Source organism: Polypterus senegalus, chromosome 2 (assembly GCF_016835505.1).
Source record: "Polypterus senegalus isolate Bchr_013 chromosome 2, ASM1683550v1, whole genome shotgun sequence".
NCBI lineage: Eukaryota > Metazoa > Chordata > Cladistia > Polypteriformes > Polypteridae > Polypterus > Polypterus senegalus.
In genome coordinates this window covers 77,613,219-77,638,698 of record NC_053155.1, presented here as the reverse complement: position 1 = coordinate 77,638,698, position 25,480 = coordinate 77,613,219, and the positions used below count along the sequence as shown (strand labels likewise).

The following is a 25,480-nucleotide window of genomic DNA, read 5'->3' as shown; positions in this document are numbered from 1 at the left end:
GACAATGGTTTCAGGGAGGACATCTGGCATCACTTCTGGCCCTGTTATGGAAGCTCTGCCCTTCTTCTCTGACAGCTATATAAACAACAGAAAGCCTAGAAGTTGGAGAGTATTGCTGAACTAGCAACTAATTGTGATGGACATTGTATCTTATAAGCAAATTAGGATAAATTATACTCAAACATATCAGTCTTATCACTTATTTCTGTTTTGTTTTGAAGCACCAGTAAACAGGACAAAGGTTTAGACCACAACCATTCATAATTTGTTGCTATCCTTTCTTTACATAAGCTATTCATAATATTCAGAAATTATGTTGTCATTTATTCCTCTTTCTTTTTCTAATCATATTCTAAGTACATTGTAGATTGAATATAGTAAAACTAGTGAAATTATTCATGTACTTGATTTAAAAGGTATGAAATTTCTGTGTAATTCATTTTATGGTGAGTTTATTTTACTTCATAATCAACCATACGAGGTCTCAGAGATGCATCTTGTTAGTCAATCAAATGCATTTGACATTTTCTCTTGCATGTGTATATCCTATTGTCTTGCTCTAAGCAATAAAACATACATTTTACCAATAAATTGGGGAGCTCCTGGCAAAAGATTGATGTTGCTATCATAATGACAATGGGAAAGTAATTTAAAAATCTTTCTTTGCTGAAGACCTCATGAGAATCTAAAGGATGAATAGGTAAAGTGTATACTAAGCAGCTAAAGCAGGAATATGGATTTTGCATCATAGAAATTTCCTAAAACAGTCCTTCCCTACAGATTTCAACTCATCTGTTGTCCAACTGATTAATGATTTGTAGAGTTTTAGACATGGATGCCCTTAATATTAAATTAAAACTTAAAAAATGAATAACTGAAAAGGAAATATCTTCTCAATAGACATTTCCAGCCCCCATTTTTAATGGTACAGTAGCCTAATCAATATAACCAGAGACAATAGGATTCAATCAGTCATTTGAAGTCTTCTTCTTTACTTATTTTTAACTGTAGCTAATTTAAATTGTTTCACAATAGCTACTTTAGAATCCATGCTTTGGTGTAAATATTATTTTTAATGCAAAATTTAATAAACGAATAATTGGAGTGATGAGGTTGAAAACAGTTGTTACTGTTTGAAAAAGTGAACTTAAAGTTTCCTGATTTATTTTGGACACATGCGACCATGTGATTTACTACAACCCAGTTTTTTTTTGGGTGGAGCAAGTATAAAGGTATACTTTCCAAAATCAATAGGGCTAAATACCTATAATTTAAATGTTCCCTTATATAAGATGCAATAATCTTCTTATAGCAACAGCCATTCTTTAAGGAGCAACTAAATTTACCATAATTTATATGTTTATTGCCAAATGCCAATCAGTGAAATACTGTAACATATTGTCCAGAGTAAATAAGATGGCAGCAAGCTGTACTAGATATCTAAGCTTTCAGATGCACTTTGTGAGGTGGCCGAACACGGGTTCAAGCAAAGCCGGAACAACTCAAAAAGGTTTGGGACTCCAGCCAGGTAGTCCCTTTTAATTCCTTCAAATTTCACAAACTTAAACAGGTGCCATCTTGTAATACTTAACATAAGGCAAGCAAGAACAAAATCAAAACTACTTTAGTGTTTGGTAAGCAAACACAACAACAGAATGTACTCTTAGAGCTTTCACTCTTTAGAACTGGTCTCATCAAGCTAAGACGACTTAGTGGAGGCACCCAGTCTTTTTATAATGGGAGGACTGGAAGGGGTGGAGCTAGTTTCCATCACTGGGAGGTTTCTGGGAGCTGTGGGGAAAAAGGGAACAAGTTTAGTGACAGCGCTCCCTCTCGCTCTGGTGGGTTACCATTTATCTCGAATGAGCCTTCAAAGAGATCCTCGGATGGACATGCGTGACAACTTGTTTATACAAACTTTTTCTTTTGTTTAGTGGAAACTAAAGGGTGTTTCCAATATGATTTTAGGGTTTTTTTATCTGTGGCAGCTTTTGGAAAAAATTTGGGTGGGGGCGCAGTTTTTGGGAGGACAAACATAAGCAGCACTTATCCATTATACAGTGCCTTTCACATGTATCTATTATATAGTGCCTTTTACATCTATTTATTATGTAGTACCTATCTATCTATCTATCTATCTATCTATCTAGTCATTCCACATTCTCTCGTAATCCTCATCATAGTGCCAATGCACATCTTGGCCAGTACCAGACCCATAGGACAAATCCAGGCTGAAATGTATTATACCCACTTCCACCATGGCTGCCCAATCTGATGCCCGTTTTCCCATTTTTACTGTGCTCCAAAACTTCAGTCAGTGACATTCACAATCCTCTTATTCTTCCCATAACTTGCCCCATAGATTTGGAAAGGAACAGGTGTGCCTACCCCCCAAATTTTATTCTACACCTCTCTAAATTGCCAAATCCTCTGTCATCTTGCCCAGTTCCCCATTATGCCAAAACCCACACCATAATGTCCACAGCCACACCTTCGTAATCTTCCAATGACGTGCACTTTAATCTGTCCTCTAACACATTCCAGGCATAAGTCCAAACCAATTTTATTCTGCCTTTGCTAATAAAGTGCCCAGTCCATGGTCATTTCCACTGTATTCCATAAATCCACATTGTACAATCACTAGTCCTCTGATTTTTCTCAAGACATGGATCCCAGTTTATCATTTACCACACCCACAGTGTCATTCTCACCCTAATTTTATTCTACACTTGCTGCCATTTTGCCCAATCCTTTGCAAGTTTGCATGGCTTACCTCACCTGGGCACAAATTCACATTGTAAGATCCACATATCCTCCACATCTTTAAACATAACTCGCCCCCACCCTGTCTTGTACTATACCCACTGAACAAGTCTAACCTAAATCTTATTCTGCCTTTACTATCAGGAGACCTATATTTCATTGAACATAAATTTTGCACCCCTTTTCCTTCAGGCCTGAAAATTTGTCAGTTACTTTCTGATTAAATTGAGTCATTTCACTAAGCTTGCCAAAAACCTTTAGCTACATATCATTGTCTATATCAGTGTTTCTCAGCCTTTTTTTTTAGTGGCACACTTTTTGTAAACAAACTCATCCCAAGGCACACCACTATCTTACTAACCACAAGCACATATACAGTATATCTCACACACTTGCTGAACTGCCCAAAGGGACGGGGCTACCTGGGAAGCTGGTAAAAAAGGAGCTCTGAGATTAGTGTTCGCAATTGGGGCTCCTGGCAAAAGATTGATGTTGCTATCATAATGACAATGGGAAAGTAATTTAAAGATCTTTCTTTGCTGAATCTAAGAATCTTGAGAATCTAAAGGATGAATAGGTAAAGTGGATACTAAGCAGCTAAAGCAGGAATATGGTTTTTGCATCATAGAAATTTCTTCAAACAGCCCTTCCCTCCAGATTCCAACTCAGATGTTGTCCAACTGATTAATAATTTGTAGAGTTTTAGACATGGATGCCCTTAATATTAAATTAAAACTTAAAAAATGAATAACTGAAAAGGAAATATCTTCTCAATAGACATTTCCAGCCCCAATTTTTAATGGTACAGTAGCCTAATCAATATAACCAGAGACAATAGGATTCAATCAGTCATTTGAAGTCTTCTTCTTTACCTATTTTTAACTGTAGCTAATTTAAATTGTTTCACAATAGCTACTTTAGAATCCATGCTTTGGTGTAAATATTATTTTTAATGCAAAATTTAATAAATGAATAATTGGAGTGATGAGGTTGAAAACAGTTGTTACTGTTTGAAAAAGTAAGCCTAAAGTTTCCTGATTTATTTTGGACACATGTGACCATGTGATTTACTACAACCCAATTAAAAAATGTTTTCCCCTTAAGTTTGGAGCAAGTATAAAGGTATACTTTCCAAAATCAATAGGGCCAAATACCTGCAAAGATAACAGCTACTAAGCATATGAATTCTCCCTTCTTCTATTATTTAGTTATACATATTCTCAGGTTTAATGCCAAAGTAATAACTGGGCAAAGTGAAACAATAATATTATGATTTTCTAAGTCATGGTTTATTTACTCAGAAAACAGATTTTTAATAAGAATTTGAAACAGTTTAATTCTAACCCAATCCTGTTACCTCTTTTTGAAGAGTATGACATAATCATCTAATTTAAATGTTCCCTTGTATAAGATGCAATAATCTTCTTATAGCAACAGCCATTCTTTAAGGAGCAACTAAGGAGCAACTAAATTTACCATAATTTATATGTTTATTGCCAAATGCCAATCAGTGAAATACTGTAACATCTTGTCCAGAGTAAATAAGATGGCAGCAAGCTGTACTAGATATCGAAGTTTTCAGATGCACTTTGTGAGGTGGCCGAACACGGGCTCAAGCAAAGTCGGAACAACTCAAAAAGGTGAAAAGTTATGAAAAGTTTCATAAAGTTTATAAAGACCATAATAAGTAATTTCAAGTATATTATATCTTCATTGTATTGCTGTATCTAAATTATTCAGACCAAATATATTGTGGTAGCTTCACAATCCTTCCATAAAAACATAATATCATAACAACAAAAAGCCTCAACTTCTCTGTTAAATGAAGCTGTCTTTTTAAGCTTGTCAATTTATCAGTATGTATAAGGTGACCAGATATCTTTGTTTGACCAGGACAGTCCCAGTTTCAGGTTGTTCTTCCTGGTTAGGCTGACCATACGTCCTTTTTTTTTCCAGAAAAGTCCCCACTTTTATGAATCAAATCCCATTTTATTCCTAGTGTCCTGGAATTGACCAAAATGTCCCATTTGTCCTATTTTAGGTGGACAAAATATGAAGGGGGACCCCATGGACTTCAATTCCATGTGTATTTCTACAAGCACATGATGCTCCATGGAAGAATTCCACAACTCTAGGTCTTCAATTTTATTTGCATCTAGCAAACTCACTGGATTACTGAGTTCTGTCCTGATTTGGAACCACGACAATCTGGTCAGCCTACTTAATATCCATACATACATGTTACACAAGTGTCCAGCTTTGGAACTTTGAAAATTTGGTCATCCTTAGCTTGTAGCTTCACGGAACTTTGTATGCCATTTCTAATTTTCAGGAATATAGATAATCACTTTTTTATTCTTTTATTTTCCCAAAGTAGAATCTTTTGGAATTAAAAAAAATATTAATTATCTTAACATAAATACTGCATATATCTTAATGTATATCTTATAGTGCTCAAAGTTAAAGCTTTCTGGATCTAAATTTTGAACATTAACCTAATACATGTGAGCACAGAATGTGTTTCTTATCAAATTATTCAGTGTTTGTTGTACTGTACCTTAATCATATGAATATGGGTCAATAGTTCCTGTAAAGCAAAGATTCAACTTAAAGCCCAGAGCGTACACCAGAATCGGTGTGACAGGAGTTTAATTAAAGTATATATCATGATGGTATTATATTATAGGTTCTTATTGCAGCAGAAATTCATTCTGTGCACAATGCTCTCTTGACAGCAATCAATTAATCTACGGTGTCTTCACCACAGTAGTCTCACAGCGATCTCTTTATGATACTTTATATCTGACTTTTGTTACTCTGCATTGTCTTATTTGCATCATTATAGTAATCATCTGACCAGCTTTATGTGTTTTGTTGCATGCAGAGCATTAGTATGCATTTAATTGGGTGATAACAGTACATATTTTGATCTAGTTAAAACACATTTTACCAATACTAAAAAACTGCAAAGTGAAATTAAAAAAGAAAACAACAAAATAACTACTACATTTATCATTAATTATGATAAATCAATGATCAATTTCTATGTTTATACAGTTACATACATTTTCTGATTTACAGTTCTAAGCATTTCTTTACAATTCTAGCTTTGAGGAAAAATCAGAATACATTTCTCAAAGCTCCAAGTTATTCTATTGTGTGCTACATTTTTCCATCCATCCATCCATTATCCAACCCACTATATCCTAACTACAGAGTCATGGGGGTCTGCTGGAGCAAATTTCAGTCAACACAGGGCGCAAGGCAGGAAACCAACCCCAGGCAGGGTGCCAGCCCACTGCAGGGAACACACACACCCACACATCAAGCACACACAAGAGACAATTTAGAATCACCAATGCACCTAACCTGCATGTGTTTGGACTTTTAGGAGCAAACCCGGAGGAAACCCACACAAACACGGGGAGAACATGCAAACTCCACGCAGGGAGGACCCAGAAAGCAAACATGGGTCTCCTAACTGTGAGGCAGCAGCGCTACCCACTGCACCACCGTGCCGCCTGTGCTACATTTTTGTGTCATAAATTACTTTTTTCAGAAAAAAGGATATGCAGTCAGGTCCATAAGTATTTGGACAGAGACACAGTTGTCATCATTTTGTCTCTGTATGCCACCACATTGGATTTGTAATAAAGTTATCATTATGTGATTGAACGGTAGACTTTCAGCTTTAATTTAAGGGGTTTACCAAAAATATACTTTTAGCCGTTTGGGAATAAAAGACATTTTTATACATGGTCCACCTAACATAATCCTAAATATAATAATCATTTTTAATATTTTATTGAAAATTCTTTACAATGACTGCATGAAGTTTTTGACGCATGGCCATCCCTAAATGCTGTGTTTCTACCCTAGTAATGCTTTGTCAGGCCTTTACTACAGTTGTCTTCAGTTGCTGCTTGTTCACTGGACTTTCTACCATCAGTTTTGTCTTCAGCAAGTGAAATACATGTCCATTTGGGTTGAGGTCTGTTGATTGACTTTGCCTTTGAAGAATGTTCTACTTTTTTGCATTGAAAAGCACTGCCTCATTGTTTTCTGTACTGTGAAGGGTTGTCCTATTGGTTTTGCATCATTTCGCTACATCCGAGCAGATATTATAGACCTGTAAACTTCAGAATTTATCCTGCTATTTCTGCCAGCAGTCATATCATCAATAAACACTAGTGACTGACTTTCATTCGCAGTAATGCATGATCATGCCATATAACTGCCTCCACTGTGTTTCACAGATGATATGGTATCCTTTGGATCATGTGCTGTTTTTCCACTTCTTCATACTATTCTCTTTCCAAAATTTCGGTATATATTGATCTTACTGTAGTTTCCTTTGTCCAAAGAAAATTGTTCCAGAACTGGACAGACTTTCAAAAACTATTTTCTGGCAAAGTTTAGTCTGCCCTTATGCCTGAGTATTACCAGTGGTTTGCACTTCGTGGTAAACGCTGTGTCTTTACTTTCATGAAGTTTCCTCTTGATTGTAAATTTTGGCAGTGATAGGTCTACCTCCTGGAGAGTGTTCTTGGTTTGGTTAAATGTTGTGAAGGGGTTTTTCTTCATCAAAGATAGAATTCTACAATCATCCAGCACAATTGTCTTCCATGATTGTTCAGGCTTCCTGACTTGGTATGCTCACCAGTGCGTTCCTTCTTTCTAAGAATGTACCAAATGTTTTTTTTTTTTAGCAAGTCCTCGTGCTTCTGCTGTCTCTCTAAAGGGTCTGCTTGTTTTCTCAGTCTAATGATGATCTATTTTTACTTGTATGGAGAGCTCTTTGGTCCTCGTTTTGAGAGTTCACAGTGACAGCTTCCACACATGTAATCAATCCCAGACCTTTTACCTGCTTAATAGTAAATGAAATTATGAGTTAACTGCTCCCACCTGGCTATGGAGCAACTTGTCAGTTAAATGTTCCTGAAAATAGGGAGACCATGCATTAAAATGTCTGCCATTCCTAATCTGCTAATACAATATTTTTGGTAAACCCCTGTGACACATGTGCGCATGGGAGGCAGCCAATGGGCATAACTAAGGGTAAATGCTGGGTCAGGGGTTGACGAAGTGCACTAATGTCTTTTCTCCCTCCTCTGGAGATCGACAGAAGGAAAGGCCACTTATATCCCAACCAGGATCCACTTTTGTCTCCAGACCATGCCCTCCTATTGATCTCACTTCTGCCTGTTCCCTGTTGGAGCCTTCTTTATCTTCCCACCACTTATAAAGCTAGCCACCTGCCTCCCCCAGTCAGTCCCATCTTGGACTCAATCATTTGAAACTACTCAATATTCCTCTTGTTTTTGATACATTGTTAATAATATACAGGGTGGAGCCCCAAGCATTTCCCTTGGCTGTTGTGCCCTTTTACACCCCTTAAATTATGGCTGAAGGTCTACACTTCAATCATATAATGATTGCATTATTTTAAACCCATTGTGGTGGCATACAGAGCCAAAAGTATGAAAATTGTATCACTGTCCAAATACTTATGGACTGACTGTATTTTTAGAGCTTTATGTCTGAAGTGATTATAATAAATGATGCATTACGCTGAAGGAGATATAAACAAATGTTTAAATGAATGAGGAAAAAAATATAATATAATGTTTCCAATAGTCATATAAGAAACAGAGAGACTTACAATGAATAATGCAATGAAGAAGGTAAAGCTGGTTAGGATAAAAAAAAAGAGTCCCAGACACCTCTTAGACAAAGCATACAAAACCATTTATAATTGATAGACTGGCCACTTTAAAGGCAGATTAATATTGTGCTTAGTATCCAAACCATTGGGGAGGGCATGCATTTGTTTTCATCTCACACAAAATGATTTCCTGCTATTAAATTCTGTAGAGTCAATATCATAGAAGATACATTGTATTATTGCAACCATGCTAAAGCAACCCAAATGCCATTACATTATTTAAGCTTCAAAACTGAACTATTACGTTATTTTTTTTTATTTTACCCAATTATTCAGACAGTAAACATTATACTGTATATGGAATCCTTAAAAATGTGTGGTAAAGAATACTGTACATATTAAATATTTCTAGGAATTGTCTAGGAAATGTTTCTAGTAGTGTTCCTAATTGACAATGGATTTTAATTGTATTTTGATCGACTGAATTGCTTCAAACCAATCAAAGGTTCCAGTTGCTGAGTGACAACTTAGGTAACTAAAACAGAAAATCAAACAGGCGCATGACATTACTGTACACTCCCAGTAAGTGTGACTAAGCCATTGTTTTGGGTAATACTAATGAAAAAAACCCAAAACACAGCAGATGTTTACAATCAGGGAAGGATAAAAATGCTGACGCAAGGATTTTTGTCCCTCAGGAAGCATAACATTCCTAATTTCTAAATATGAAGAATTACAAAACATAAAATTTATTTTTATGCCCTTCAAATGTGAAGATGTTTTGGTTGCATATTGTAATCTTTTTAGTTAGCCAATAAAAGGTGTCATTTTGCTTGGCTTTTCTCTACATTCATCATGGTTAACACAGTACAACACCCTAGTACTATAGCTTACAGCTGAAAAAGACAGGACTTCTGGTTGGAGGTGGAAATGAGTTCTCTGATTGATGATCCTTGAATCTAAGGGTAAGTGAGGAAAGGAGGTGAATGGCAGCACCAAACCCATGGGTGTGAAATTCCATCTACTGCAAAATCCCTGAAGATTTCTCCTACACATGTACTGTATATCTGACATATATTAAACCTTTTTGTGGTTTGATCCTACAATACAGTTGCTATAACTGATGTTTTGACATTAGCATGTGAAAATATCTTGTCCTTTTTCCAGGCTTACTAACCTAGGCTGATGTGTCCTTTCAGATTACATTCTATGGAATAGGATTGGAAAACTTTACTGAAATAAAAGAAATGTTAGACATGAGAATGCATGCAGGACACATTTTCATAATGAACAGACATACTTGTTTAAATCATTGAGATCAAAACATTTACGAATATTATCATACATATTAAATTTATAAATATCTTTTTTTTTTTTTTAAATATGCAAGTTAAACATTTGACTCTACGTCTTTTTGTACCAGGTGATCACCAAGTTTTTCTCTTTCAACATGGTATCCAATTTTTGCACACCACAACATGTTTGGAAATCAGCACTGGCTTGGTTCACAATTACATTTAAGTAATGTGAAAGACAGCTTTTGTCTATTAAGTTTCTTGTGAGCAACATGTAGTCCTTTTCACTAGACACAGTGAAATAGTACAACATAAATCCTTTAAAAAGCTATGAACTTAAAGTAAAATCAATAATTATATCACGTTTATATTACTATTTAAAGTTATAGTGATACACACAAATGAAGTAGATAATTGTCACTTGCTTGTATACAAATACTTGTGTAAAAACTGTGTACAAATATGTAACCTTAATCATCAGGAGCACACCTGGATTGAATATTTTCTGCTTGAAGTTTTCTTTACAATTCCATTCTCACAATCACAATGAATGACACAAGTATTAAAAAAGCAATATGAAAAATATTGTTCTGTGATTTTTCAGGTTAGGAAGTCAAACATTTCGAGGTAACAGAGACAGAAGTTTCCAGTTAAGGTAATAATATTCGCTGATTATGGTGCCGGAGAGTGGTGATATTTTGCATGTTGATTAGCACACGCAAGTAAGAATGTCACTGTAGTCATTGATTGTGAATATTACAGTTGGCTTTAATTTTCCTAAACAAATAATAAAAAGTTTTTGGTTTTTTATATATGCTTGAACAATTCAATCCAAGACCTAGAGCAAATGCACTCTGTAATGAAATTATTCACTTAATAAGCACATGTACTTAATTTATATTTCTTTACTAAGCAGACTATGGTTTACTATTAAATTGAAGTGCCAACATTCAGCCAAGCATGTCTTATTTTGTACAGCTGTATGATGTGATATGCAGCAGGGAAAGCCTTTCTTATATAGAAACTTCTTTAAATTGACAGCACAACATGTATTGAGCCTTTTGTTTTAAATTATTAATGACTTCATCTGTATTTCTCTAGAATCTCAACAAATTAACTCTGCTGCCTTGCTGCTTTTTAATGTGTTTGATCTTATGTACAGTATGCTACATAGAGTAAATCTAAGCTAGTCTACAGGGAAATTGTTTCTTTATTTTTTTGGAGTGAAAGATTCTTTATATTCAGCAGCTAGTTAGCTAGATGAACAACACGTGAATTTGTCTGACCTTGACACGTATTTGGTTTTAAAATGACTATAACCAGTGTTGCAACTGAAATCCAACCTGTTTATTATTCTATTGTTAGTAGGTAGAAATGGTCAGTACTCTCTTGGCACTCTTTGTTTATTTCTTATTAGTTTATCCAGGAGTGGATTGATGAACTATGCAGGAAGACATCTTTTCTAAGATCTACCCATAACAATGAATTTGCCAAAATAGGTGATGAAAGGATATATGTATTTGTTTATATACTAAATCATTATAATCTTTTCAAAATATGTAAATTAAAAAATACAAGACAAATGAAAACTATTTCATTGCTGATGTTAAAAATAATACATATTAATAAAATGCCATATTAATCGAAAATCTAATATATAATGTCTGCAAGCCATATCAAACCTTGTAAAATATGCAGATCCTTTATGAATCAAGAGCAAAGACATTCCAAAATCACTCAGTTAACCTCCTTGAATATTTATTAATTAAGTGTTATCAAGGGAGTTTTAAAGTGTTTTTTTTGTTGGTGTTTATATTTCTCCCCATACCAAAATGAACAATGTTGCTAAATGATCCGTACAACCTTATTAAAATATATGAGCCTTGAGGGATCATTGATTGTTGCTAGTGGCTTGAACAAAAATGTTTACCCTAAATATCACAAGCAGGTCATATGCCCCATGAGGGATGCAAAAATCTGGATTACCGCTACACCCCAACAAAAGATGCTTTCTGCCCTCTACTGTGCACCTACCTTGGACAGTCTGTTCAATTTTCAGTAACCCTGCTGCCAGCTAACAAGAAGTGACTGTAATGTTAGGAGCCAGCAAGAAAAGTGGTATACTGTTAGACTAAAGAATCAGAAAATAAACTAAAGGACTGCTTTGATTGTGTAAAATGGGACATGTTTAGAATCTCCTTATTAGATCTAGATGAATATGCAGATGAATGGGATTCAAGAAAAATGTGTTCTAAAAGAAAAAAAAAAAACAATCCACGTATTTCCCACTAACAAACCTTGGATCACCTCTGACATTAGGAATTTACTGAAGTTACCCAACAATGCAAAATGGTGGCATGTGAACATACAAGACATGCAAATACAAAAAAAATGGCTATGTGGACTAAACTAGAGACAAAGTTTAGCAAGTTCAAACAAACTTTTGCAGTGATTAGGGATATTTATGGAAAATTAAAACCTAATCCAAAAAAGTCTTCATTTTACCATTACAGACCTACTTAATGCCTTCTATGCCCATTTTCATTGCCACAACAAACACCACATGATTCATCCTACTTTGTGTATGTGATGTAAGGAGTACTTTTGATTGAGGTAATGTTCACAAGAAATCCAATCTGGATGATTTTCAGAGTATGCTTTAAAAACTCACATGATGCATCATATCCCAGTACAGCACCTGTTTGGCTCAAGATTGTAAACCACTGTAAAGGGTGGTGAATGAAGCACAGAATATTACTGAGACTGTACTGCCTTCTATTCAGGACACACACAACACACTATCTGTCTTAGAAAGGCAAACAGTATAATTAAAGATTTCAGCCATCTTTTTCACACTGCTTCATTTTGCCAAATAATACAGATCCATTGACACTTGCACCAGTAGATTCAGGGATAGTTCCTACCCACAACTCGCAAGGTTGCTAAACAGGTAATTAATTATAAGGCCAAATATTGAAACATAAAAAATAGTGTGCATAATACTAGCAAATACATATTTTATATTGTATACATATTATGTTTTATGCTCTGTATCCTTTTTAATTAATCATTTTCAATTAATTAGCTGTTTCATTCATTCATTTTTATTGTATTTTTGTCAACTGCTTTGAGGAGACATGCAAATAATAATTTTATTGTATTATGTACACATTACAATAACCTTCACCAACCAACATGATCAAACAAATCCATTATTCAACAACTTTGTAAATATTTCTAAAATATTTCAGAATCTTTCCAAAGTGTATATCTGGCAGTTTTTTTCTGAGTTCTGATTGTGAATAATAGAGGATTTTAGGAGGAAACCTTAACTGAACCCACTACTAAATGTTTTTGTCCTCTTGTAATAGAGTCGGTTGCCATTCTAAGTCAAGTAGTCTGACAAGAGGCCAATTTTTGAGAAGGACAAATTGCTGGGAGTATTTCAAAGTTCTGTATAGAAAGATGTGTAGCTCAAGAAGGATTTTCAAATGTAAATTGCACACCAAGGTGGTATAGAGCAATTGAAGGTCTCACTGGAGACCTTGTAATGAAAGAGGAAAGCCTACTTCAGTATGGACAAGTGGACAGAGACCACAGGAAACAGAATGTCTTGAAAGTATTGTCAATGCCTGAAATAATAGAAGAGCACCACATGAAAGAATCAGAGACTGTGGAGAATTGGCAGAAAATCAGGAAAATCCAATACGTGGTCACAAACTGCTGCCAAGTGGGAAAGGAGGTGGTTTGCTTCTATTTAAGGAAGTAAGTAATATGGAATCTACCCTTTATGACCAGATCACTACTTGAAGTGCAATGTCCTTGGGAGTTGTCAGAGGGAAATATGGCTGAGGGATCATAAAAGTTTATAAAGTAAAATTTCTGTACAGGTGTAATTCTGGTGCTTGGGTTAGATGTTTAACCTCCCTGTAATTTGAAGTCAAGCAAAATTATACCTTTTATTGGCTAACTGAACAGATTGTAACATGCAAGATTTCAATGCACCTCAGGTTCCTTATTCAGGCAAGGTGTCGTCACTACTATTTCTACAACATGCCTGAAGAAGGAGGTTGAGCTGCATCGAAAGCTTGCATGTTGTAATCTGTTCAGTTACAAAATATAAGGTGTCATTTTGCTTGACTTACCATTGTATTCATAATGGCTAGCATGGTACAACTACCAACTGAAACTGAAAACAACTGCTAACCAGTGGAAAACCAGTTACCACAGAGACCACAGCAGTTTGAAACTGTCACACATGACATCATAATTTTTGCACTTTAATTACCATCATTGTAAGTGTGTGTCTTTTCAGATGGTTATGAAAGTTTTGTTGCTACATGTGACTGGCATGTGCATTGTGTCATACCATCATTAATGAACTATTTAAGCCAGTGGCACCTTTCATTTTACCTATGTAGTGGATATTCAAACTTATTTTTTTGGTTTTAATCTGATCTCCTCACTTTTTACCCTTGGGACTTTTAAAGACTTTTTTGGTTTAATTTCATTGTCTTTGGCTGATTTTCTTGTTTTCTCTCTCTCAACTTTTCGAAGTCAGAACACATGAAAGGTTTAGACTGTCTCATGTTCTCATCAGTCCATTTATCAAATTCAAGAAGAATATGAGAAACGTTTTATGAAAAAATGCAACTCGGCAAAACAACTTCTACTGTTCATTTAATTGCTTAAAAATATCAAGATTTTGATTTCTAAAAATCCATTTTTGAGGTGCCTAAGGTACTACAGCTCCTTCAGCTATACCTCTTGGTACCTTGATCCATTTATTTGTATCTTTTATCCTAACTTGATTCCATTCACACTTTTTTCAGTAACTGTATTTATGGAAACCGCTATCTCTCCACAATTTTTCTGTAATTGTACTGGAATTAGCCTAATGGCTCATCTCTGGATTTCTGTATTTGCCACTTCGGTCTTCTTAGGCCAGGTTTATACTTCACGTGATGCTCCAGCAGATGCTCCTGCTACGCAAGTCTTTTACTCTTTATACTTGCGTACATACTTAATGTAAATTTGGAAGATTCTACCAGGTGGCAGTGTGAGATACTATCACGGTGAGAACAGGTTCGGCTTCGCTGTGTTGTGAATTCCCTGGAACACCTATTAAATTCCGATGACACCTTACCTCAATATCTCTGAAAAGGATGTTTAATGATTAAATCCATCAATCCAGGGATGTGTCCATTTCAGCAAGCATTGGGCATGAGGCAGAAACAATCCCTAGATGAGGATCGCAAGGTGAATACAAGCACTCACCTACACAAGCATCATTGTAGTGTCACCAAATCTTCATATCTTTGGAAGGAAACCGGAGCACACTGTGGAAAGGCAGCAGGAAAACATGTAAACTGCAGGCAGGGAAAACCAGCGACGTGACTCCCTGCGAGACCGCAGTGCTACCACTCTGCCACTGTGTCACCTCCATGTGTATAATTATTAACAGTGTTAATTATTTAAATTAAATTAACAATTTATTCTGTAAAATGTAATATACATACTTTAATGCATTTCATCATAAAAGTGATATCAAGTACAAATCTTAGGATTCTAAATGTGCAGAGAGTTGGAATATCATACATTTAATGTGCTCAGTGTGGTGATCTATTGCTGTTTGCCACTGCTGTCAGGTCAGGAGGAAGCCACAGAAAAAAAAGATGGTATGTGAGACTTTTAAAAAATATCGTGTCATTACGATCGGGAATATGCAACACCTGAATATAAAAGCACCATGAATGCATCTCTATGTCGACATTTTGCTTCACCACATCGAACCATTCATCAAACATCGAAGCGCGCACATCAAACCTACTAGGATCTGCATAGCAGCTCTCTGTCACATGTAGATAGTAAATAGAGACTCTGATGCTATATTCCGACGTTTATCACACTGCACCCGACTTTTTGCTGGTATTGCAACTCAAGCACGTGTCACGTTAATTTCTGAGGACCTGCTCAGAGGACGCATCAAATGAATGCTGGGAACGTGTGGCAGCCATGATGCGGGTGCATAACCGTTCTGAGCGTGAAGTATAAATGAGCCCTTGGAATGCAGAGTTTGGAAAATTTCTCACAGTACTACAGATGTGGCCTGTCCAGTGTGTCACACAATATTATAGATGTGGCCTCCCCAGTGTGTTGTACAGTTTAAGCATAACCTGTGTTGACGCATACACCACAAAATACTAACCAGCATCTTGGTGAGAATCATTTGAAATTATTCTGGCAGTAATATGAGGAGAACAGGAACAAACCTGATGTTTGATACTGAAGACCACCAAGTCAGACTAAAAAGTATTTTGAAGCATTACTCACTACTGCATTCGACTTATAAGAATTTTAAATGATAATTTAGTTTTTTAAAAAGGCTTCTCTTCCAATGTATAGTAGAAGATGTCAAAGTAATACTAGTTGTAGTAGTAGTAGTATTTTCATTTGTACAGAGTACAACATTCTTAGTTGCATTTGCTAATCAGTATATAACACATTGCCACTCTCTGGTGCCAAAATTAGTGTCTATTATTACCTTACCTTGAAATGTCTGCCTTCTTCACCTGAAATATCTCAAAGCACAGTTTATATCACTACTGTATCTACCATTAGGAGACATATTACGTTTCATTCATATAATCACCAAACAACAGAAACAGCTTGCAAAAACACTGATGCACAATAAGATCAAGTTCCCAGTGAAGTACAAACCATGTCTGATCAACATAAAACAATTCACTTCCTTTAAATTAGTCCCCGGGCCAGTCACTGTCTGTGTGGAGTTCTCAATTTATCCAATACATGGGTTGATCTCTGAAAACATGTGTGTTTTATTCAGTGGCAACTTAAAATGAGTGCCAGTGTGGATGTGGGCACTACAATGAAATGGCACCACAGCCAGACTGTGCTCCTGCTTTGCATCTGATATTGCCAGGGTATGCTTTGACAACTGTGACCCTAAAATTTATTTAAGAGTTTAAATTTATTTTTTCCTATTATTATATATTTTCTTTCTGGAAATTACTGATGTAAATGTATATGAACTGATCATGTAACTGTATAAGTTAACATATAACTGTGTAAAGTGTGGATGACTTTTGGATGTTATTGTCTTTTTCATTTTTCAATTATGTTGTCCCTTCACATACCCAAATTAGGTTGCTTACTTCCTGAAATTGAGTAATGAACTGCTGTTCCATGGAGTGTTTGGTGATTAAAAAAAGTTTCTTGCCGTCAAAATACTGTGCAGGTATATGTCATGCAAAATTCTATTTACAAAACATATTTGGGAGAAAACACTATACACTAAATCAATGTAGTCAACAGTTACAGTTTAATCCAGTTATCTTGGAATCCGTAGAAGGAGTAGGAAGCATCAGTGTATTAACCTAGGATGTAAAGTATGCTAACGTAAGTGTGGTTTTATTAATATCCAATGTTAATGTTTTACCTACGTGAGCGAAGAGAGCAGTAGCGCAGTCTCTTCAGCACGAGAGGGCGCTGTTGACTCGCATCTTAGCGCAAACTTGCTTGCCGCGAACGCAAGCAGAATCGCCCCCTTCTCCTATTCGTTCACCCAGACGAGCGCTTCTGATCAGAAAGAATGTGAGTAGCAGATGGGAGCTTCGAATCATCACTCTCATCAAGTCTGCAGAGCTCGGCACCTCTACAAGGCATTCGGTTTGAAACGGACAATCTTTTTTACAATCGGAAAGAAGCATCCTATTGCCCCAAGGCATAAAGATCTTGCCGGCTGAGGAACACACTGGATGGTATACAGCACGTAAGAAAACAGTAATAGAACAGTGACACGGCTCAAGTGTGGTCCAGTCTCCGAACTTAAAATAGTACAATGTTAACAAGGACTTTAATAACACACTTTTTGGCAACTAAACATATCCTCTGATGTCATTATTGTAGTCACTTCAAAGTATATTAGATACTTTAAAACAAGTGTTTAGCACAGAAAGTGCAGGCACACAATTACTCAGTGCTCCTTCCTCTCCGTGAGTTTAGTAAAGTTCCTTGTCCCCACGTCTTTTGTGCATGATGGAAGTGACGACTTTGTCGGAGTGCAACATGATGCAAAGCAACTTTTCCTCTAACTATACATCCAATATCTCCTTCTCCCTGAACAACCTTACGTGTGGGAATGGATCCTGGCCTCGAGAAATTGCTTCGCAACGCACGAAAGGTAAGATTCCAATAAAATTCGCCATTTGTTAATATGTGCATATTTAGGTATTTGTTTTGTAACGAAAACCGAACTTGACATTATCACTGTAGCAATTTTCGTACCCGTCCCCATCCTTCCATTTGATTTTTATCTGCAATACAGGGCCACGGAGAACGGTGGCAAGGTGTGAGCAAACCCTGGACGGGACGGCGACATGCTGCCCCGTGATAATTGGCACAATACGCACGCCCTCCCATAATCACGACGGCACAATTTTGCGGCGATAAAAAACAAACATGTTCATCTACTGGATATGGGGAAAACATCTGAGCAACCGGGAAAACCGACGCAGACCGGTGAAAACGTAAAGACATCAGGCAGAAATCGAAAGCAGGGAGCAGCAACGTTGTCTTTAACCACGGCGCCACCGCGAGGCTAACTAACGGCCACAGATTTGTGTTTTCTGTTTTTCCTATATTGTTTATTTTATATCATGAAAATGTATATGCTTTATATTTTCCAGCGATTCGTCCATTAAAACACATCTAATGATCGTAAAGAAACCGTTACCCAAATTTTATTTGAATTGTAAACATGTATCAAAAACGTTACAAATAGGAATGATTTAGTATAATTACAATATCATTAGTAGTTCTACTGCGATTACTATTAATAACAGTAATAAGAATTCGTTTATACGCTCTTTTTATTCTTGTGCGAGGTTTCGTCCAGGTACACATCCCACAAATACGCACGTTTGGTTAAACGGGGAGTTTTAATATGTGCAGGTGTAAGTGAGTCCGTTTGTGGCCGCGAATGCACCGTCTAACAAAATAGGCTGCGAATGTTGAATGACGTCGAGTCTATAATTGGGACTGAAAATTAATATTTAAAAGTTGAAAAATGTTGAAGGTGATGAATCGCTCCTGGGTGGTGTAGAGGTTAGCACTGCTACCTTATGGTTCTAGCGGTGCGGTGAGGGTTTGAATCCCGCGGGCAAGAACAGCTTTCTCCAGACTTAACTTGTATAACATTTATTTTCTCCGGGTTCTCTTTTAATATTTAAGAAATCTAATTACAAATTAATCTAATTAAAACCTAATAATAACCCGCTTAGGGTGTCTAGTAAGCTGGAGCCCATCCAAGCAACCATAGGGCACAAGGGGAAAACAACACCTGGGTAGGACGCCAGCCACCAGTCTGGGTTGATTCCAACCTTTCTGAGGCTCCATGTGCCCAGGAATTCGTTAAAAAATGAACGGACAATCCATGTGAAATACTTTTGACAAACAGGAGAGCCTACAGCGCTTGAAAAGAACGGTATACTAATCCATCCATCCATTTTCTAACCCGCTGAATCCGAATACAGGGTCACGGGGGTCTGCTGGAGCCAATCCCAGCCAACACAGGGCACAAGGCAGGAACCAATCCTGAGCAGGGTGCCAACCCACCACAGGACACACACAAACACACCCACACCCACACACCAAGCCCAATTCAGAATCGCCAATCCACCTAACCTGCATGTCTTTGGATTGTGGGAGGAAACCAGAGTGCCCGGAGGAAACCCATGCAGACACGGGGAGAACATGCAAACTCCACGCAGGGAGGACCCGGGAAGCGAACCCGGGTCTCCTAACTGCGAGGCAGCAGCGCTACCACTGCGCCACCGTGCCGCCCCGGTATACTAATCGATGGTGTTAATTAACTTTTATAGTGCTAAAGTAAACCTTTAAAAAATGGAAATGTAACACTAGTATTGTTACTGTGTAAATGAAACAGTTTTTTTCATGAAGTGTGAATTGAGTTCGAGAATAAAAGTACAAACCAAAACAAACCTTAGGCCACTTAATAAGTTATACATGGTATTAATACTATTCATTTATTACGCGTTCTCAAAAGGAAATTAATAATATCGGATGCATATTGAATTGGATAGGTTGATAAAGGCATACTGATGATCCATTTTCCGTAGCCACTTATCCAGAGCAGGGTCGTGGGAAATTCCCAGCGATCTTTGAGGCAGGAACAATCTCTAAAATGAGCATCAACCCATTGCAGGTAGAACACGTAAACACACATACTGGGAACAATTTAGCATTGCCACTTCACCACACCTGCATATGGTAGATTTTTGTGTAAAAATGATGTGGTTAATTATAATAGGAAATAATAATAGTTATGATTATTATTATTACTAATAGCTTTGGTGTACTTAATATTTTACGTTTTATGTAGTTTATATTGCTTCTTCATTAACACAGGACACTGTTTTTAAAAGCAAAGTTTCCTTTATCAGTTTAGCATAAGTAGTAGCAAGATTTTCTATTATCATCATGAGTTTCTTTGCTAATCCTCATAATATTTTACATTTGTTTTGGTAGGTTATAATGAGATATTGTAGTTGATAAAATATTTTTCTAATTACTTTCTTTGTGCCCCTTGCAGCTTCAGCTTGTTGTGACTCTAGAAAGAGAGAATAAAGTGCAGGGTCAAAAGGTAGACAGATCTACAATTCCCATATGTGGACAATACGTGCAGCACAAAACAATGAATTTAAAGGATTGCATAACGTTTATGTCTTTGATGCTGATATGCCACTTCATAAATGCAAAGAAAACAACTACTGAATATTTTGTAGTATCTTTTATAGTTTTGTTTTTTTTACCTATTTTTCATGCAGTTTTCCTTTACCTTTAAATTCTATATAAATTCATTTTTACATCCTGAATAACATTTACTGTATATCAATGGATGCTTTACCCATTTTTCTGAGCCCTCAAGAAACTTAGTTTAAAAGTAGTGAGCCAATGTTATTTCCCAAACCTACAAATTCTTACTAATGGCAGCAGTAAAAATAACCAGAAGATGATGAATAAATAAAGTTAATATTATTATTCAAATCCACCAAATGATGTTTTTGAGTGATACCTAAAACTCATTCATTCCTTTATTTTGAAACCCGGTTTTATTGCAATGCAGAACTGCTCAGTGTTAGAGGCCATCTCTCCCAAATCAGTCACTAGTCCACTGCACAGGGCAAATTCATACACCCACCACACAGTTATCCACACAATTCCAGTTTGGAGTTGCTAACTTACTTAATCTACATGTTTTTTACCATGTGGGAAGAAACATGTAGGAAATGTGTGAAACCCATACAATTTCTTTCTGGGCTGAAATTATAACTGTAAGGACTGTAAGTCAATGAGGCAGCAGAGAGAAACACTTTACCATTATTCTAAGAAGCTTTAAATTTTATATGTAAATAAGTTAGACACTAGACAAAGATGCAAAGATCGATGTCCCTAAGCAAAACATGTTTATTAATCTTGTTGTCTAAAAAGTACATTGCATTTTATTTTATGTTACATGATTATTGAATAATTGAATTCACTTTAATTTACCCTATACAGCTGAAGTATTTCAATGTCTATAACTGTAATGGCTAGTCTAATTGATAGTTTTAAGTCTTGGTATTTAGATATTTTAGTATGAGCTGTCATGTTGGTCTACTATTGTTTTTTCATATTGTTAGCATATTGCATGCGCTTCCACCCATTTCCCAAAGATGACATCAGTGGCTGAATAAAGCTGCGCTTGCAATGTATAGTTTTTGATCATTGTTGGATGAGTGAGAAGAGAGACCTAGAGATGGAGTGCAATTGCTGCGGAGAAAAATGAAAGAAACAAAGACAGAGAAAAATAGAGACAGAGTGGTCAGAGGGTGCGGTTATATCAGACGATCTAATGTTGTTGGGTTTCTGTTTCTCCTGGAACAATGTCAGAGTTGTTGCACCAGGACAGTCATTTACCTTTAGCCAATCAGCTTTAAACTTATGTTGGAAGGATGGTGTGAGCGCTGAAGTTGGAAAACAATGGAAAAACTTAAACCCAATTAAAGTAAAAATAATTTCTTTATTCTTAATTCTTGGTGAGTAGAGAGAATGTGAGACTGTCTCTTTCCAACTCAGTCAACTGATTTGGATATTGGCAGAATATCTAAAGTAAACCCGTTCTCTCTTTTATATCCTAGAAAAGAAAAAAAAACCCTAACAGTTCATTCTGAGGTTATACATAGCTTAGGTTAAATCTTAATTTATGATATACTGGAATGTCCTAAAACATGAAAAAAACAGCCATTTGCATTCTTAAGGAATACACCCTTCTAATTATACACACTTAGAATCAATTTAAACATTCTTATAGTCCATAAAGATCTTACATTCTTCACAGGGTCTTCTGATAGTATCAGAGGTCAGCCTTTCCTCATAAATGATAAAAGTTAGTCCCTTAATGCTGTGCACACAGCCCAAATCATATAGCTCTCTGCAGCATGATCAACTCAAAACACAGTCCTTGATATCTGTGAGTTAAATAATAATGTTTTCTCTTCCTCAGTTCCCCCCTTTGCACATAAAATGTGCACATTAATAATAAGACTTCTGCATCATCAGAGTTGAGGAAAGGGTTGGGGATGGAAGAAAAGGTTTGTACTGGGAGTCAGGGTCAGCACTGAGGAGATAAGCCTTAGTAATGGAAGCATTAATAAACCTTTGTAGAAGGGCTCAGATGCACGGGATTAGACAGCAACCCAAGAAAATGAAAACTGCCAGAGAAATAAGGACAGTTATGAGAACTGAACCAATCTTTGGAAGAGTTAAAAAAAAAAAAAAAGTCAGGTGTTCCTGAGTGTTCTGCTAATTAGATAGATAGGGAGGTAAGGCCAGCTAAAGCATGGGTAGATTATTGGGAAGGGATACAACTAGAAGATTGGGTTTAGCAGTGGCACATGCATAACAAGAATCTATTCTTAATTTTGTAACAGTAACCTTCAACCGCTTATATCACAGATTATCCCCTAAAACAAAGGGAATAATCCCTTGACAGAGTCCCAACATAAAAAGTCCAAAAATAGCAACAGCTTAATGATTCAGTCCACTTTTTACAGTGAGAGATGTGCATTCAAGAAAAGAGTCCTTCAACCATCACGGCATGTGGGGTGCAGATAGCAGTACCTGGAATGGTTCCCCTCCAGCTAGGTTGATGCCAATGTTTCCTTCGGGTGTCTCTGACCAGTATCCAGGTTCCAAGGGGAATCTGGAACTTCAACAGTGGGGGACTGGTCCGCCAAGCCTGGTTAACCTGTTTGTGGACTTCCTTCAGGGAGGCTTGGAGACCTGCAAGACTAGAGAGAAGATCATTTTTCACAGTATGCAGAGTAACATTTCCGATAACCATGCCAACGTGTATGGGGCGTCCAGTTAAAATTTCAAATGGTGACAGTCCCAACTGCCGATGTGTTCTTCCTCTCAACCCCATCAAGGCCAGGGGTAGAGCATCTGGCCAGGTTAAGTTTGTCTGCTCACAGATTTTTGCCAAGTTTGATTTTAGGGTACCATTGCACCTTTCTACAATACCTCCACATTGGGGATGGTATTTGCAGTAATGATGCACATTTATCTGAAGCCAAGTAGTCAGCTCATTTATTACAGAATTCACAAAGTGGGTTCCGTTATCAGTATGCAGTTTCTGTGATATTCCACATCTTGGAATGATTTCTTTTATTAAAGCTTTAGCCACAGTTTTGCATCTGCATGTTTAGAGAAAACTTCCACCCATCGGGAGAACACATTGACAACTACCAAGCAATAACGGTAGCCTTTAGACGGTGTTAACTCAATGAAATCCATTTGGAGGTGTTCAAAGGGACCCATTGGGTTAGGATTGACGGTGGGGCTTACCTGAATACCTTTACCTACATTAAACCTTTGGCATAGTGCGCATCGTCAGCAGAATTGCTCAGCATATGTAGAGAAACCTGTGGTTTCCCAATGCCGCTCGACATCCTGAGTCATAGTGTCTTTTCCTGCATGATCCAGGCCGTGTGAGAATTTGTCATTCCTGGAAAAGAAGCCTTTGGGAGGAAAGGTTTGTTAGTTTGCTTATGGGTCCAGACCCCAGCAGAGAGGGATCCTTCTCGGGACCACTTTATCCTTTCTCAGTCAGTGATAGCACTCTGTAAAGAAATAATTTGATTATCAGAGTCTTTGTCATCCTTCTGTTGGAATAAAGAGACTGGTGTGTTATTACAGGCGGCCTGTTTAGCAAAATGGTCAGCCAGTTCATTTCCTTGGCTGACTGGGTTTTGTTTGGGTTTTGTTTACTTGGAATTTAAGTATTACCAGTTTTGATGGTTCTGTTATAGCTTCAAGAAGGGATTCCACAAATTTCTGGTGTTCTATGGGCTTACCAGTACTAGTTTTGAATCCCCTTAATTTCCATAATTCCCCATGATCATGGAAGACTCCAAAGGCAGATCTGGAATCTGTGTAAATGGTTATGACCTTCCTTTCAGACAACTGGCAAGCTCGAGTGAGAGCTATTAGCTCAGCTGCTTGTGCACTTAAACTAGAAGTGATTCGATTTGCTTCAAGTAAGTAGTCTCCTTTGACCACTTCGTAACAGGTGGAGAAGTGTTCTGTTGTCCAAGGAACAGCTGTCCACATAAAGAATTTTTCCTGTTTTTAGTAGAGTTTCCTGGAGGTCCGGACTAGGTTTCAGGACCTTTGTTATCTCATCCTGGCAGTTATGTGGTTCCCCCTCTCCCTCAGTGGGAAGTAGGTAGCTGGATTTAGAGTTGAGCATCTTTCAATAGTGACATTTGACAGGGTACAGAGCACATTTTAATAGTGTATTGCCCTTACAGTAGTGAGGTAGTTCACCATGTTTCCCTCACTTGTTCATGCACTCTATCTGTAAGGCACTACGCAAACCTGCAAGCCTTTTCCTACATTAAATCTTTGCCATAATGTAGACCTCTTACAGAACTGATCAGCAAAGTTAGAAAAACCTCAGCCGTGACAGTATTGTTGCACCTGTACCATCATTGCGTCTTCTGGAAGGGTGGGCCAAACCATGCACAGCCTTTGCAATTCCTAGAAAGAAAGCTTTTGGGAAAAAAGGATGTTTAGTTAATGGATGGATCTAAATTCCTTTCAGAGCTTTATCTGATCCCTCTTTCTGCAACGTCTTTATCTCCTTTTCCGTTGCTACAGTTCGTAGAGATAGTACTGCATCCTTGTGTGACTCTTGTTCCTCCTTCTGTAATAGAAATGAAGAAGTTAGTGGTGAAGTAGGATCCTGGGCGGCTTTCTTTGCCCACATGTGTGCTTGCGCATTTCCCTTACTTTCTGGATTCGTCTTCCCTGTGTGAGCTTGACACTTCACTACCGCAAGCGCACCTGTCAAATGAGATGTTTTTGTCTGTACTAAGATGGAATGTACAGCATGTGGTACCTTAACAGTTAATAAACTCATGAAAACAACATCTGAGCATGCTAATATGGCCTCTGTTATTGCATCAGCTGCTTTCAAACAGGCCGGGATTGTAGCGCCACTGGATCCAGTTTTATGTGTTAATTTTTTTAGAATAGTATGTGACCGGTCATTGTCTATTTCCTTGTTGTTGAGTTAATACTGCAGTCATACACCCCCCTTTCTCGTCCACAAACAGGGTGAAAGGACGAGACTACCGTAGTCCAAAACTCTTAACGCAGACGCAGACATCAA

At 37.1% G+C, this 25,480-nt stretch overlaps 1 protein-coding gene across 1 annotated transcript in view; it reads left to right on the top strand.

The window, feature by feature from the left end:
* The first annotated feature begins 17,357 nt into the window (after positions 1 to 17,357).
* The window catches only part of LOC120523066 (cholecystokinin receptor-like), a 193,241-nt gene continuing 185,118 nt past the window's right edge, over positions 17,358 to 25,480 (top strand). Inside the window, exon 1 of the mRNA XM_039744024.1 lies at positions 17,358 to 17,926. Coding sequence (XP_039599958.1) covers positions 17,779 to 17,926 — 148 coding nt within the window. The 5' untranslated portion in view covers positions 17,358 to 17,778. The remainder of the gene's footprint in view (positions 17,927 to 25,480) is intronic.